This window comes from Nelumbo lutea, chromosome 7 (genome assembly GCF_056320005.1).
Source record: "Nelumbo lutea isolate HS-2025 chromosome 7, American lotus-T2T, whole genome shotgun sequence".
Lineage (NCBI taxonomy): Eukaryota > Viridiplantae > Streptophyta > Magnoliopsida > Proteales > Nelumbonaceae > Nelumbo > Nelumbo lutea.
In genome coordinates, this window is record NC_142690.1 from 49,912,199 (window position 1) to 49,926,798 (window position 14,600).

General features: G+C 37.0%; 1 protein-coding gene across 7 annotated transcripts in view; it reads left to right on the top strand.

The window, feature by feature from the left end:
- Positions 1 to 14,600, top strand: part of ABA3 (molybdenum cofactor sulfurase (LOS5) (ABA3)) — a 131,517-nt gene that overhangs the window by 21,779 nt on the left and 95,138 nt on the right. For all 7 annotated transcript variants that reach the window (XR_016102535.1, XR_016102536.1, XM_088956002.1 and 4 more), the window contains 3 exons: positions 2,717 to 2,755; positions 2,833 to 2,989; positions 8,239 to 8,341. Coding sequence is in view for 5 of the 7 variants with exons in the window: in XM_088956002.1 (XP_088812128.1) it covers positions 2,717 to 2,755; positions 2,833 to 2,989; positions 8,239 to 8,341 (299 nt within the window). In the remaining 2 variants the exon portion in view is untranslated. The remainder of the gene's footprint in view (positions 1 to 2,716; positions 2,756 to 2,832; positions 2,990 to 8,238; positions 8,342 to 14,600) is intronic.

Here is a 14,600-nt window from a genome sequence, read left to right on the forward strand (position 1 = left end):
AAATTTGTAGCCAATCAACCGGTATCAAAAAAGAAGTGACCAATCAAGTGATATTCATCAAAATCAGGGGGATGCTTTGATTGGTCAAATCTATTTTGATACCATGACTTTCTGGTATCATAGATTTTCCCTATAACCTGAGAAAAAGGAGAGAAAAGAGAAGAAAAAGAAAGGGAAAAGGTAGAGAAATATGCCTTTTACAGTATAGAACAAGAACAAACGAAAGTGAGATAGAAAAATGATCTAAAGGAAGAAAATACAAACCAGTATCTTCTCCATGTCGACCTGAACTGTTATTCTTCTCTTTAGAGTGTGCAAAATTTTAGAAATGCCCCTTTTAAGTGATTCTTAACAGGGGAAATACCATGCTATACTCAAAAGACTAAATTCCCTTTTTAGGCATTCATTTAAACACTCCCCTCAAGTTGGAGCATATATATCATAGAGCTTCAGCTTGTTATATATATAATCCATCCTGGTACGACACAAGTCCTTGGTAAACAAATCTGCAAGCTAATTTTCTGACTTGACAAAAGGAGTGATAATATCATTCGTCACCTTTCCTTTTAGAAAATGACAATCAACTTCTATATGCTTGGTCCTCTCATGAAAGACTAGATTGGATGCAATATGAGTAGTAAACTGATTTTCAGAAACCAACTTGACAAGTTTCCCTATAGGAATGCCTATCTCTTCAAGTAGATATTTCAGCCATATCAACTCACAAGTGGCATGGGCAATTTCTCTATACTCGGTCTCAATACTACTCCTAGCAACTACACTTTGCTTCTTATTTTTCCAAGTAATTAGATTTCCACACAAAAAATTACAGTATCTTGTAGTAGAGTTCCTGTCCATTAAGGAACCTGCCCAATTTGCATTGACTTATCCCTATAAGGTTAATTCTCCCCCTTTATTGTATAGTAATCCTTGGCTTGGAGCACCTTTCAGATATCTTAAAACTTTTACAACACCTTTCTAGTGAATGATTGTGGGATTCTACATGGACTGACTTAGAACGGCTACACTAAAGGAGATATCAGGATGGGTGATTGTGAAATAATTCAATTTGCCAACTAATCTCCTGTACCTTCTAGGATCATTGAATGGATCTCTCGACTATTAGTCATTTTTATGTTAGGATCCATAGGGGTCTCAATTGGTTTATTTCCTAGTGATACATCTCATCAAACAAATCCAAGACATACTTGCGTTGTGACAAGGAGATTCCTCACTTCGTGTAGACTACTTCAATACCCAAGAAGTACTTCAAGGATCCAAAATTCTTGGTTTGAAAGTGCTATTTTCTATTTGGAGAAATATATTTATGACCTTAAACAGTCACCTAGAGCTTGGTTTGATAGATTTAGAAAAGCAATTTTAAAAATTGGCTTCACTCAATCTTAAGTTAGCCATACCTTGTTTATTAGGAGAGTAAGTGGAATGGTGACTATGTTGATAGTATATGTCGATGATATTGTTATCACAGGGCAGGAATTGATGAATTGTAGTCTTTTCTTACTACTGAATTTAAAATCAAGGACCTTGGAATTTCTGATACTTCCTGGGGATTTAGGTCAGAAGGTCAAAAAGGGGCATTTATATTTCTCAATTGTAACTCCAATTGATCCCAATCATAAGTTAGGAATTGATGATGGAGATGCTCTTCTTAACAAAGGTGTTTATCAGAGACTTCTTGGTCGCCTTCTCTACTTATGTTTGACTAGACCTGAATGATGTCTCATATGCTATGAGTGTGTTTAGTCAATATATGCATAAGCCTAGATCTTCTCATATGCAAGAAGTGAATATAATGCTTGCCTATGTGAAGGGGCATCTAGGAAAATGAATGTTTATTCTGATCATGGGCATCTCAAGGTTGAGGCTTACTTTGATGCTGACGAGGCAGGTTCTATTGATGATAGGCGTTTTACTTCTAGCTATTGTACCTTGGTAGGTGGTATTGTTGTATCTTGGAGAAGTAAGAAGCAATCAGTTGTGACCCAGTCTAGTGTAGAGGCAGAGTACAGAGATATGGCTCATGGGGTTTCTGAATTGTTATGGTTGAAAAACTTGTTGAAAGAAATGGGAATACAAATTGATACTCCAATGATATTATATTGTGACAATCAAGCTACTATAAACATAGCCCACAATCCTGTTCAACATGATTGTACAAAGCATATAGAGGTTGATAGGCACTTCATTAGAGAAAGAGTTGCCAGTGGAGAGATTTGTTTACCTTTTGTGAGGTTTAAAGATCAGTTGGCTGATTGTCTTACTAAAGGTGTTCCCAAATCAAAGCTTGACAACAATTTTTGTCCTTTTATGTATTTTTGTATTAGGGTGCCTAGTAAAGGGCTTCTTTGTAATTTTTTCATTATGTTTAAATGAAGTCTTTCAAGGTGTGAACAGTAACATGCCTTCTTCTCTCGTAACTCTCTTATTCTCTTCCTCCCGCACTCTTCCAACTAAATTAGTATCCTCTCTTTCCATACGATCCAAACATTTTCTAGGGTAGGCTTGAGTATGGTTTGAGGATGTTTTATTTTATGGAATGGTTCTGTTAACTCTAAATCTCCAACTTACAGCTCTTTGAACTTTTGTGTATTTTAATTGATTCCACTTTTGTACTGCTTATAATCCTCTCCATTTTATGGGACCATCCCATTTTACCCTGGCATTCTGACATTTTGTTTACTAATAAAAAATGCAGAAGCTGCAAAGTTACTGAAGAAGACATACTTTAGTGGAGGTTGGTAGCCATATGTTTAGTATTCATATTTATCTGTTATCTTTACTTTTTGTGTTCACCAATGCAACTTTTTCCAGGCACTGTAGCTGCATCTATTCCAGACATTGACTTTATTAAGAGAAGAGAAGGTTTCGAAGAATCATTTGAGGATGGCACCCAGTCATTTTTGAGCATAGCTTCCATCCATCATGGGTTCAGAATAATCCATTCTCTAACAGTATCTGCTATAGCCCGGTATGTTAATCATTAACATGTCAAGTAAATGAAAAAAATGACAAAATTTCCCTTTTAATTTTCCTATTCTCCATAGGAATTCTTGGCATGGAGCTTATCCCATGATGTCTTTTTCTCATTGATTTCCATAACATCTCTCATGATTTTTTTTTTTGCTTTTCAATTAGCTTCCACCATCTATATCATATATTTTCTTTTAGGGCTTTTTTCTGGTATGGATCTATATCTGCTACATTTTAAGCTAAGTTCTTGCTTGAACTGGAAGCGTGCAGTTTCTTTGGTTGGTAGTGCTGCTTGGACAGTTAGACACCTTATATTAGGAACGAATTTGTGAATTGATAGATGCCCATGAGTTGACTTACATGGACTTATTAGATCCCATGTCTGACTTGTCTGCCATATGAATAAAGCAATTAAATGTTTTCCCACAAATCTAATTCATTGCACTGCCCACTTCACTAGAGATTAAAAGTGCAAAAGTCTGTTGCTATTAGCACAATTGAGGTCTATGACTCTTCTGTCATGGTTTTGAATCTAGCTCCCTTTGTATAACCATCCTCATTTTTGAACAAAGGCTGCAATGGTGTGCTAAGTTCATGTCATCCCTATGTTGGGTAATGCCTTTTCATCTATAAAGTAGGTTTTGGAGGTGAACTCCAGCTAGGGGTGGATTTGAGCCGAGCTGATCTGAATATTTGGCTATTTGGGCTCGAGGCTTGAGTTAAAACCTCATATGTTTGAGATTGGCTTGGCTCGAGCTCGATTGTGGTCCAAGCATCATATAAAAGTAAAAGAAAATATTGAAAAATACCTTTGCAGAAGGATGTTGAAAATACAAATGGTGATGGGGAGGAAAAAGAGGAAGGAAGCTTAAGTGAAGATGAGATCACAAAGGATGAAACTCATGTAATTGAAAAGTCAGTTGGTTTGGAAAAGGTTGTGAAGATAGATGTAGAGGTGAGCAATGCTTTAGGTTTATCAGTTTTAGGGGAGAGGATTTTGCTACAAAGATGTTGAAAAAAATGAAAGAGAGATATCCAATGCTTGTTGGGGAAAATAATTCAGGATCTGAAGAAAATGGTTGAAGAGATGATGATAGACATGTTTCTTGGAGTTCATGTGGATGCCTAGGGAGTTACAGTGCTAAGAATGAAGAGATGGGAGCAGATCAGTTGTTTGAAGATTCAGAGTTGAATTGGAAAGGATCAATGAGGAGTTCCAAGGATTTGTTGGAACTTAGAAAGATTAATCATGCTGTTAGAAGATTTAAAAATCATTGAAGGCACCAAAATACTTTGGTGTCAAAGTTTTTGATAGATTAAGAGGTGGTCCATTTGGAATCAGGCCAAGCAAGAGGGTGATTCAACATGGGTGTGGCTTGGCTTGTATTTGGTTGGTTTTTTGATTTGTTTCTATCTTTTTGAGTTTGATCTTGTAGTGTTTGTAGTTATGGAAGTTTTGTTAATCCAGATCAAGGTTGGTGGGTTTGGTGTTTCATCCTTGGCTTGTTGGGTTATTATAGTATGGAGTTATGAGTGGGGTTTGAAGCTTTTTCTTTTTTCTCTTAGGTGATCTTTGGTTACCTTTCTTGTATTCCTCTTCTTTTTTTAATGAATTTTATTTTATCACCAAGGAAAACCAAAAAGAAAAAAAATGTATACCAAAATATTAAACTAGAAAATTTGCAATTAGGGTAGAACTATGTGATAACCTGAATGGAATTTACCCAAATGCTAAAAAACCTAATTACTAGTCTAATTGGACGAATTATGTTTTGTGAGAAATTCATCAAAAATTTCCTACTAACAAGGTGTCAAGGTCAAAAGAAAAAGGGCAACGAAAGCACTAAGTGACATGAGGTGTCCTCCATGTATAAAAACGAAAGTTGAGAAATGATAGGGGAAGAGGGAGGGGTAAAAGGACAGGATACAATTGCCACAGTTATTACTTTTTGTTTTGTGGTGAGGCTGAGATTGCCTTTGGGTGGCGATTGTCCTTGGTTGGCAATATGATGTTTGAATGCAGGATTGAATTTCAGGTAGGGATTGCCATCTAGGTGCTTCTTGGTTGTAGCTATGATGGTTTTTGTGATTTCTTTTTTTGAAGAGGTGGGAGAATTTGGTACATATTTGTAAATTGGGAGGGCTCTCTGTTTTGCTTGGGCTGCAATTTCCTCTTTACTCTTAGAATTTTTTTTATAGAAAATGTACAAATATTTTAAAGTAAGAGAGAGCCCTCCCAATTTACTCTTTTTCTCTTATTTTAAAATATTTTTACATTTTCTGTGAAAAGAAATTCCTTAGGCTGAGTCTGGTTTGAGGGAAACAGTAGGGAAAGTTAGGGAAACCCATAGAAGGTTTGTATGGGCTTTCCTACCTTTCCCTACCTTTTCCTTCAAACTAAACACAGCCTAAGAGGTAGAAACAACAAATTACAGAATTTCCACTTCCCTATTTTCATTGACTCAATAACTCTTATACTGCTTATTCATTGACTTTGATAACTTCAAACATATACCAACTATATAATGAAAAGTTAGACCCTATGGTCGAACCCTCAAAATTTCTAAAATAAAAAAAATACTCTTACTGTCATATTTTTACCTTTGTAACAAATAACATTGCCTTCTCTATTTATAGAAAATACATAAAAATAAAAAAGAACTCCATATTTAACTGATTCGCTATGGTCCCATTATTTGTCCAATATATGCAACCTATGTTTTATATGGAAAGAGTGGAATTGAAGGGTTTTTGATAGATTGGAAAGCTATTTGACCATAGGGTCAACACCTAACTAATCACACACCAAGTCCTTCTTATCTTCCCTTCTAGTCTCACTACTTCCCCTGTCTCCATTCGGCTTAGGTTATGTTGTACCAACCATAGTCGACTGGTCAATCCCAGGCTGTCTTAGCATTACGTTCCTCCTACTCTCCTCTCTAGAGACAAAGGCATAGGCCTGAGAGAGTGTCACACCCTCCCTAGAAAGAATATGTTGCCTAGCAATGTTAAATTTAGGGTTCAGCCCTGCTAAGAACTCAAAAACCCTATTCCTCTCTACCATTCTGTGATAAGTTGCTGCATCATTTACACTTTCCCATACCACAGTTTCTAAGTGATCTATTTCCTGCCATAGGATTTTCAGCATGGAGAAATACACAGCAAGGGGTTTTTCTCCCTGTTTCATACTTATCACCTGATTTCTTAACTGATAGTCTTTGGCTTCATTTTGCTTCTGAGAGTAGGTTTCAGTCACCCCATCCCAAATTTCCTTAGCAGTATTAGTCCATAGGAAATTTTTTGCAATATGAGGTAACATAGAATTACATAGCCAGGACATTACCATGTAATTCTCCTGCACCCATCGGGAAGAGTCTGTATCAGGTTTCTTCTCCTACCCAATGAGATACCCTAATTTTCCACAGGCACCAATAGCCATCTTAGTTGATTGTGCCCACTCCAAATTATTTGTACCATCAAGTTTTACTATAGTAATAATCCCAGACTCAAAAATATCACTACTACCTCCAACACCCAATCCCACAGTACCGGTAGATTTCATCTCGGTATTCCAACTCTCCAACTTATTTCAAACAGTTCAATAGTAAGAAAAAATAGATTGGAGACCTTCAAAAAACAATTTAATATCACACACACAAAAGCCAACCCTTTCGGAAGAAGAAAACCCTACTTGGAGAGAAATCTCTCTCCTCCTCACGCCTCCCAACAGAGAGAAAAGTGAATCGATCACTCCGGGAGGCCTAGAAAATTCCAGAAACCAAACCGCCCTCTTTAGAAAATCAAAAGAAAACTAACAATACCTGGGCGCCCAAGATCAGATAAAAAACAAAGAGTCCAACTTTTCTGGGACTCTTCCCCGTACTTCAGTTCTTCCTGATTTTGTTGCCGAATAGTAGATCACCTTCTTGATGACTAGATCCCACCAAAAAATCCAAGATCTGGGCAATCTATAGCAGATCGATCAGCCCTTTACTACTTCATGCAATCGGCTGATCTAGGGCTGCATGAGAATGTTTCAAGAAACCCTAGCCGATGCTCTGATACCAAGTAGAAATCTGCTGAATTAAAAAAAAAATATGAAAGAAAAGTAGTTTCTTGAAGAGAGGAGAAGAAGAGAAATTGGAAAGAAAAGAGAGCATTGATCTGGCCGCCCCCTTCACTTATTATTTATACTAAAAATAATAGAACAATAAAAGACAACCATGCCTTTATAGGGCGGAAAACATAAAACAACATATACAATACTCAAAAAAAATAATAAAATTTGGACTCACATAACTACTGTGGTCCCCACCTCCTATCTAACAACTAACATAAAACATCTACTCAGAAAAACATCATAAAACTGATTAATCTTCAACATATACAAATGAGAAGGTTCAAGTGGTTCACAAAAGATATGAAGCTGAAGATATTTTCTGGGCCATTTTATATATGGGGAAGAGATATTTGGGACTTGTAATGACTTATGTAATAAGCTGTATAGAGTCACTTTCTGATGCATATTATTAATTTTCTTTAATTGAATTTCCTGTTATTCATCAAGAAAAAGGGCAGTGATTCATATGCACATCAGCATAAGCAGTTTTATTATGGAATGCACTCTTTTCTAAATGATTCCAAGAACTTTAGAAGAAGAGGTTTGGTCTGTAACTTGGTGAGTGTTTGACTGTTTTAGGTGTAGAGGGCAGTATATGGTTTGGTCTTAGCCTTTCTTTGTATTTCAAATATAACCTTATTAATAATTATTTTAATTTCTTGAAAAAACATACAAGCTTCTAATCATTAATAAATTTTTTAGTTACTTAAAAAGAGGGATCTTGATCGCTTTGATATCCCATAACTTCAGTTTTGGGCATTAACATCATCTTTCAAACCATATCGGTGCTTTCTTGCTTATGGCAGTGTATGTGATTGGATGGTGGTGTTATAAAAATATCTAGGCAATGGCCTTGAGATTGCTTAGACTGTTACTTTATTTCATTGGTATAATCTCTAGTTCATCTCTTCACCAGATTTCCTTTGTTGTGCTTATTTAATTGTCCACTGCATAATGTATATGTTTTTGAGTTGACATGGTAAGAAGCAGCGAATATCTTTCTCATTTGGTTTAACCATTTCTCTTATCTGAATAAGAACTTATATTCCCATCTATGGAGCTAAGTTGTTTTGAACATTGATCAGAAGCATGAAGGCCTGACATACAATATTCAATGTTTTTTCAAGGCACACATCATCTCTTGCAACTTTTGTGCGGAATATGCTTTTAGCTTTGAGGCATGAAAATGGCGCTTCTGTTTGCATACTTTATGGAATGCATGGTGCAAAGGTCTGCATTTCAACTGAAAGCTGGACATATAAGGGTGTCTATTTTCCCTAAAGCAAGTTCTATTAATGGTTAGATAGTGTATGCCCTTAAATCCAATCATATTGATGTACATATACATTTATTGTAAATGAATAAAAGTACATTATTGTTTCATATTGATATTGGTATATTTTTGTGTAATTATCCCTCAAACTGGACACTTATGAGACTCGTGTTAGTTTAGAATGTTCTTAGCCGTTGGATAGACTTGGGGAGTTTATCTTACCAAGGCTGACACTGATGTGCTACCAAAGAAGTTAGGGTAGCTTGTCTCACCTGTTAGGGTTAGACCCAAAGCACATGTAGTGTGTGTTTGGATGAAACATTGAACATAGACCATTTTCTAGTAATGCCATGGGCCTTGGAGATTGATGGAAAAACTTGGAAAATTACACATAACCCTTAGACTTGCTTATGGTACTGCACTAAGTGTTGGATTGGGTTGTCTTTGATATGCCAATTAGTTAAATCCATAAAGAGTCAAAACTTGGGTATGTTGAGGCAGTCTGAGAATTCATCTGAATGGGTGATCATAGTGATAGGATCGGCCCCTTTGTTAAACAAAGTGAATGATAGGGATTACACTCTCTTTGATAGAAACCTGAACTGCCAACAGTGAATTTCAACAGTATTTTGAAAATTGATTTTGCAAAATATATTTATGATATATATTAGTGTTTTATGAAAATGTTTGCAAAAGGTTTTAATTCCCAAGATTAATCCGAGTAGAGAGTGTGGCATTGTTAGGGGTGGCAACGAGCCGAGCTTTTCACGAGCTGCTCGAGCTCGGCTCGGTTCTTTTTCAACCGAGCTCGAGCTCAATTCACTGGCTCGATTATTAAACGAGCCGAGCTCGACTCGTGAGGTAATGTTGGTAGGAGGTAATGCTGTGTCAATTCACTTCCGGTTACTGCACCTTGGTAGGAGGTAATGTTGTGTCTTGGAAAAGCAAAATCCAATTTGTTGTTGCCCGATCTAGTGCTGAAGCTGAATATAGAGCTATGGCTCATGGTGTATTGGAGTTGCTATGGTTGAAGTCTTTGTTATCAGAAATTGGGATCCAAGCTAAAACCCCAATGATGCTACACTGTGATAATCAAGCTGCCATAAACATTGCTCATAACCTTGTTCAACATGACCACACGAAGAATATTGAAGTTGACAAACACCTTATTAGAGAAAAGATAGCTAATGGATAGATATGTGTGCCTTTTGTTAGGTCGGAGAACCAACCTGCTGATTGCTTCACTAAGGGTCTCAATAAGCCAAAACTTGATAGAAGCTTGAGCAAGTTGGGCATGATGGATATCTATGCTCAGCTTGAGGGGGAGTGTTGAGAATGTATATTTTGCTTTAGGGGTATTGTTGTCTTGTCTTATTTTTTGCATTTGGGCACCCTTATAGGTACATGGCTATAATTTCAGATTTAACATATAATGGAATATTCTGGGTGTGAACAGTAACACCATATTCTCTCCCGTCTTCTTTTATCCTTCCTCTTCCTACACTTGACAACTGTTTGATGTAACTAACTACAACACATGGAAGTCCCATTTTGATTTCTTTGACAAGGGAAAAGGTCTGGAAGATATGTGAAGTCACAAAATTTGATGAGGCTGAAGCAAAGGCTTTTCAGTAGTAGAAGCTTGATAATGGGAAGCTGGTTTCTTGGATTCTAAGTTCTATAGAAACCCATATTGTTGAACCTATGAGAATGAGACCTGCTTATGATATGTATGCTTATCTAAGGAAGGTTTATTATTATTTTAACATGTGTAGACAATACCAAATTGAATTTGAAATATTTGCATATTGTCAGGGGGACAGGAAAATATAGGAATATTGTGTTGGATTTCTAGACTTGTGGGCTGAATATGGGTTAGTACACAGACCCTTCGGGTTCTTTTGAGTGTGTAAGTGTGTTAAGTATCTTCAAAATACTTTGAGAAATGGAAAGTGAATTGGTTTCTCATGAGAATTTAATATGAGAATAATCAAGTCTAACATTCTGAGTAGGGGGACCCTTCTAGACTTGGATTTAGTGATGGGAGAACAAGGAAAAAGGAAATGCAGTACCTATCCTATCAATAACTATGTTTCTTATGAGTTATGATGCCCTTCACCTTGTTACTATGCCTATATTTATGCCATTTCCTTTGTTTTTGTTTCTTACAATGTTACAAATGCTGTGTAGTCCCCTCAGTGGAAGGATGCTATGAACCAAGAGATGGAGGATCTCATGAAGAACCAAACCAAGGAGATTGTTCCCCTTCTTAAGGGTAAGGTCCTAGTGGGTTGCAAGTGGGTGAGTACAGTTAATGATCGACTTAATTGAAAGATGCAAATCTAACATGGGATTGACAATCAGGAAACCTTCTCCTAGGAGTAAGTCTTCCTGATAGTGATTAGTGAGGGGAAGGTCTGCCATCTGAAAGAAATTCCTTTATGTGCTTAAGCAGTCCCCTAGAGCTTGGTTTCACAGATTCAAAAAGGTTGTTCTTAAAATTGGGTTCACTCAACCATAGGTAGATCATACTCTTTTTATGAAAAGGGTCAATGGCCTAGTGACTTTGCTGATAATGTATGTTGATGATATTGTTGTCACTAGTGATGATAACTTTAGAATTGCCCAACTAAAGTCATTTCTTTCTTTTGAATTTGAGATCATAGATCTTGGGAGTCTGATATACTTTCTTAGAATTAAAGTGGCAAGATCAAAGGAAAAGATCTTCATCTCAAAGAAACTATGTGCTTGACCTCCTTCATGAGGTTGGTAAGTTGGGGTACAAGCTAGTTGAAACTCCCATTGATTCCAACCATAAACTGGGTGTTGATGATGGAGACATTCTTATAAACAAGGGTGTTTACTAGAGATTAGTTGGTAGGCTTCTCTACTTGTGCTTGACCAAGCCTGATATATCCTATGCCGTTAACTATGGTGAGTCAGTATATGCATAACCCTAGAACTTCACATATGTAGGCAGTCAGTAGGATCCTTGCCTATTTAAAGGGGTGCCTAGTAATGTTTTAAAATGCAGAGGCATAACACGGGGCGTTCCACTTCCTAGAGGCATGAGGCATAGTCCAGAACGTAAGAGGCATAAGCCTCCCGAACACAAGGAGGTGTAAGCCTCCATAAGAGGGAGGGGGATTAGGAGGGAGGAGGAAGGGGAGGAGGAAGAAGAGGAAGGAGGATCTCATTTTTCCTTAATTTTATAAAAATCACTTATATTAAGAAGAATGTAGATGTATAGCACTAGTTGAAAAGGGGGGGGGGTCTTTCAACTTATGATTCTTTCCCTTCCTTTTGTTTTCCATTCCTTTCCTTCTTTTTTACTTTTTCTTTCTTTTTTTTTTCTGCCTTTTTATATGAGGTGTGCGCGAGGCACATGAGGCGTACGCCTCTAACATGCCTAATGAAAAAAGCGTACGAGGCATATGCCTCTTGCACCTGGGGCATACACCTCAAAGTTGTCAATGCCTCTAGCATACAGAATAGGGGGTTTTGGTGATGCCTTGCCTAGAGGCATGCCTCCAGGCGTATGCTTCCCATGCCTTTTAAAACATTGGTGCCTAGGCAAAGTAATGTTGTACTCCAACCATGAGCATCTCAAGGTTGAGGCTTATAATGATGCTGCTTGTGTAGGTTTTGTGGATGATAGGAGATCCACCTCTAGTTATTGTGCATTGGTGGGAGGTAATGCTGTATCTTGGAGCAATAAAAAGCAATCAGTTGTAGCTTAATCTAGTATTGAAGTAGAATTCAGAGATATGGCTCATGGCATTATCAAAATTAATGTGGCTGAAGACCTTGTTATATGAGATTGGAATTTAAGTTGAAGTTCCAATAAGACTATATTGTGATAACCAAGTTGCTATAAATATTGCCCATAATCTAGTCCAGCATGACCGGACTACACACATTGAGGTTGACAAACATTTCATTAGAGAAAGGATAACCAGTGGAGAAATATGTGTGCCTTTTGTGAAGTCAAAAGATTAACTTACTAATTTTCTTACCAAGGGTCTCCGCAAGTTGAAGCTAGAAACCTAGGAAAGCTGGGCATGATAGATATCTATGCTCAGCTTGAGGAGGAGTGTTGAGATTATGTATTGTGAGCAGGGGCATAATTGTCTTTTCCTTTTTATTTATATTTGGGTGCCCATTCAGGGGCATATATGTAATTTTATTCAGTATTATGTTAAATGTAATCTTTCTGGGTACCCTATTCTCCCAAAACTCTTTCTGGGTATCTTCTTCTTCTTCTTCCTCCTCCTCCTACTACTCCTTTCTACTCTTCCTCCTTCACTTTCCATTTCCAATTACTTTAAATGGTTTCCTTCATATATATTTGTAGTAAATCCCAAAGCATTGGAGAGTGTTATCTGTAATACATTGTACTCTTAGTGTAACGAAAGGTATACTTGTCATTTTACTTTATATTATGACACCCTAATATATAAGACCAGTGGCCACTGCCATATCATTTTGATTGCCTTAAAACCTTGTCTTTTCTCTACTGTTTCTCTTTTCTTTTCTTCTCATTCATACTTTAAGCCCTATTTATTTACCCCATGTTTGGCCAATGCATTTGCACTGAAATTGCTAGTCTATTTACACATGAATTAGTGACCAAGTTCCCATTTCAACTATCTTATTTCTCATAGTATTTCTGTATCTCCACGAGCTTTGATTAACTTTCCTCAGCTACTCCACTATCACTTTAGAGTCCCCCTCCACCATTAGATTCCTAATATTATGTCTTCTACCTAAATCTTAAACTGCATAGGACTGCAAAACTTGTACTCTAGTGGAATTGCTGGCACACCTGATATTCCAGGGTTGTACATACGACATCCGACCGAGTTTAATTGGATTTGGTTATGTGATGGAAACTCTACCACCCTAAAGGAAAAGGTCCTGTTGTGGATACGGATGCCATGCACTGCTAGCCTCTTAGGATATTTTCAGTGGATAAAGGAATCAAGAGTTAATTAGTTTTGATCCGATGCACCATTTTGATTGTAATGGTTTACAAAACGTCTTGCTTTGATCATGTCTTGCTATTAAATATTCTTGAATTTCTCTCTTCCCAAATCACCTATAGTACCACTTCCCTTGTACATCTGGTCTTCTCCATGTAATTTTTTCCATCTTCATTGGCAAGGTAAAGAAGGATGGCTTGAAGAGCCTTCCCACATCTTCTGGTGTGTCCCACCTACAACCAAATAAAAGGACCGATTCTCAAATACTTGAAACTAGTTGGTAGGAGATTAATAGGTGAAAGATAGTTATCTCACTTATGAAGCAAAGAGAACATGGTGACAAGCACCGAAAAAGTCTTTTCTAGAGGGTTTGGCATGTTTATTTCAAGTGGAATGTGTTTCAAAAGAAGGCCCTAATATTTGGTGGTACTGGTCCAATCCACAATCCTTGACTGAGAAAGCCTACACAGGAATTAAGGAAGATGATAAAACTTCAAAGAAGGAAGCACATAAGAAATTTTTGAGGTTCTTAAAATACAAATTCTGTTACCTGGTTTTGAGTAATTAAGGAAAACCTCATCAAGAAGCTTTAATAAATTCAAGAACTACAATGTTTTGAAAACCCCTTAGATCTCTCATGAACCTGAAGTCACTCTCTTGTTATTCTCTTCTTGATGGTCCCAAAGGCCTTTTCTTGTGGTCATAGACCAATTTCATCAAACTAATAGGCTAGAGCCAATAGCAGTGACAAAGTGACCACTATAGTCTTATGATCAGAATCATTCCAATTCCCAAGAATAATTATCTTATTACTTTCCAAGTATAGCCGTATCCATTGTTAAGCTGTGGGCACTTAAATCATTTCTTATTACTGCAACTCAAGACCATTTCAGTCTTCCCTTAGCTCTTATAGCCCCTTCTACTTGTAACAGATCGCTTTTTCTAACAGGTGTGGGTAACTTGGTGATGCCTATAAATTCATAGAGAGGTTCCTGAAAAATGTGACATGGGATATTCCTTTGGATTCCATTATGGTATAATTCATTAACTGAGAATAAACTTCAGGGCACTGCCCTGTAGAACTTTTCTTTGATTTCTCTATCATTGAAAATCATCTTGTTTCATTTCTTCAAAGATGTTCCATGTAAATGCATGATTAATGGAATTCCAATATATATATGTTTCCTTGTTAGTTGTTACCTCAACCTGTAGTCTGTTCACTTTAGAACTCTGA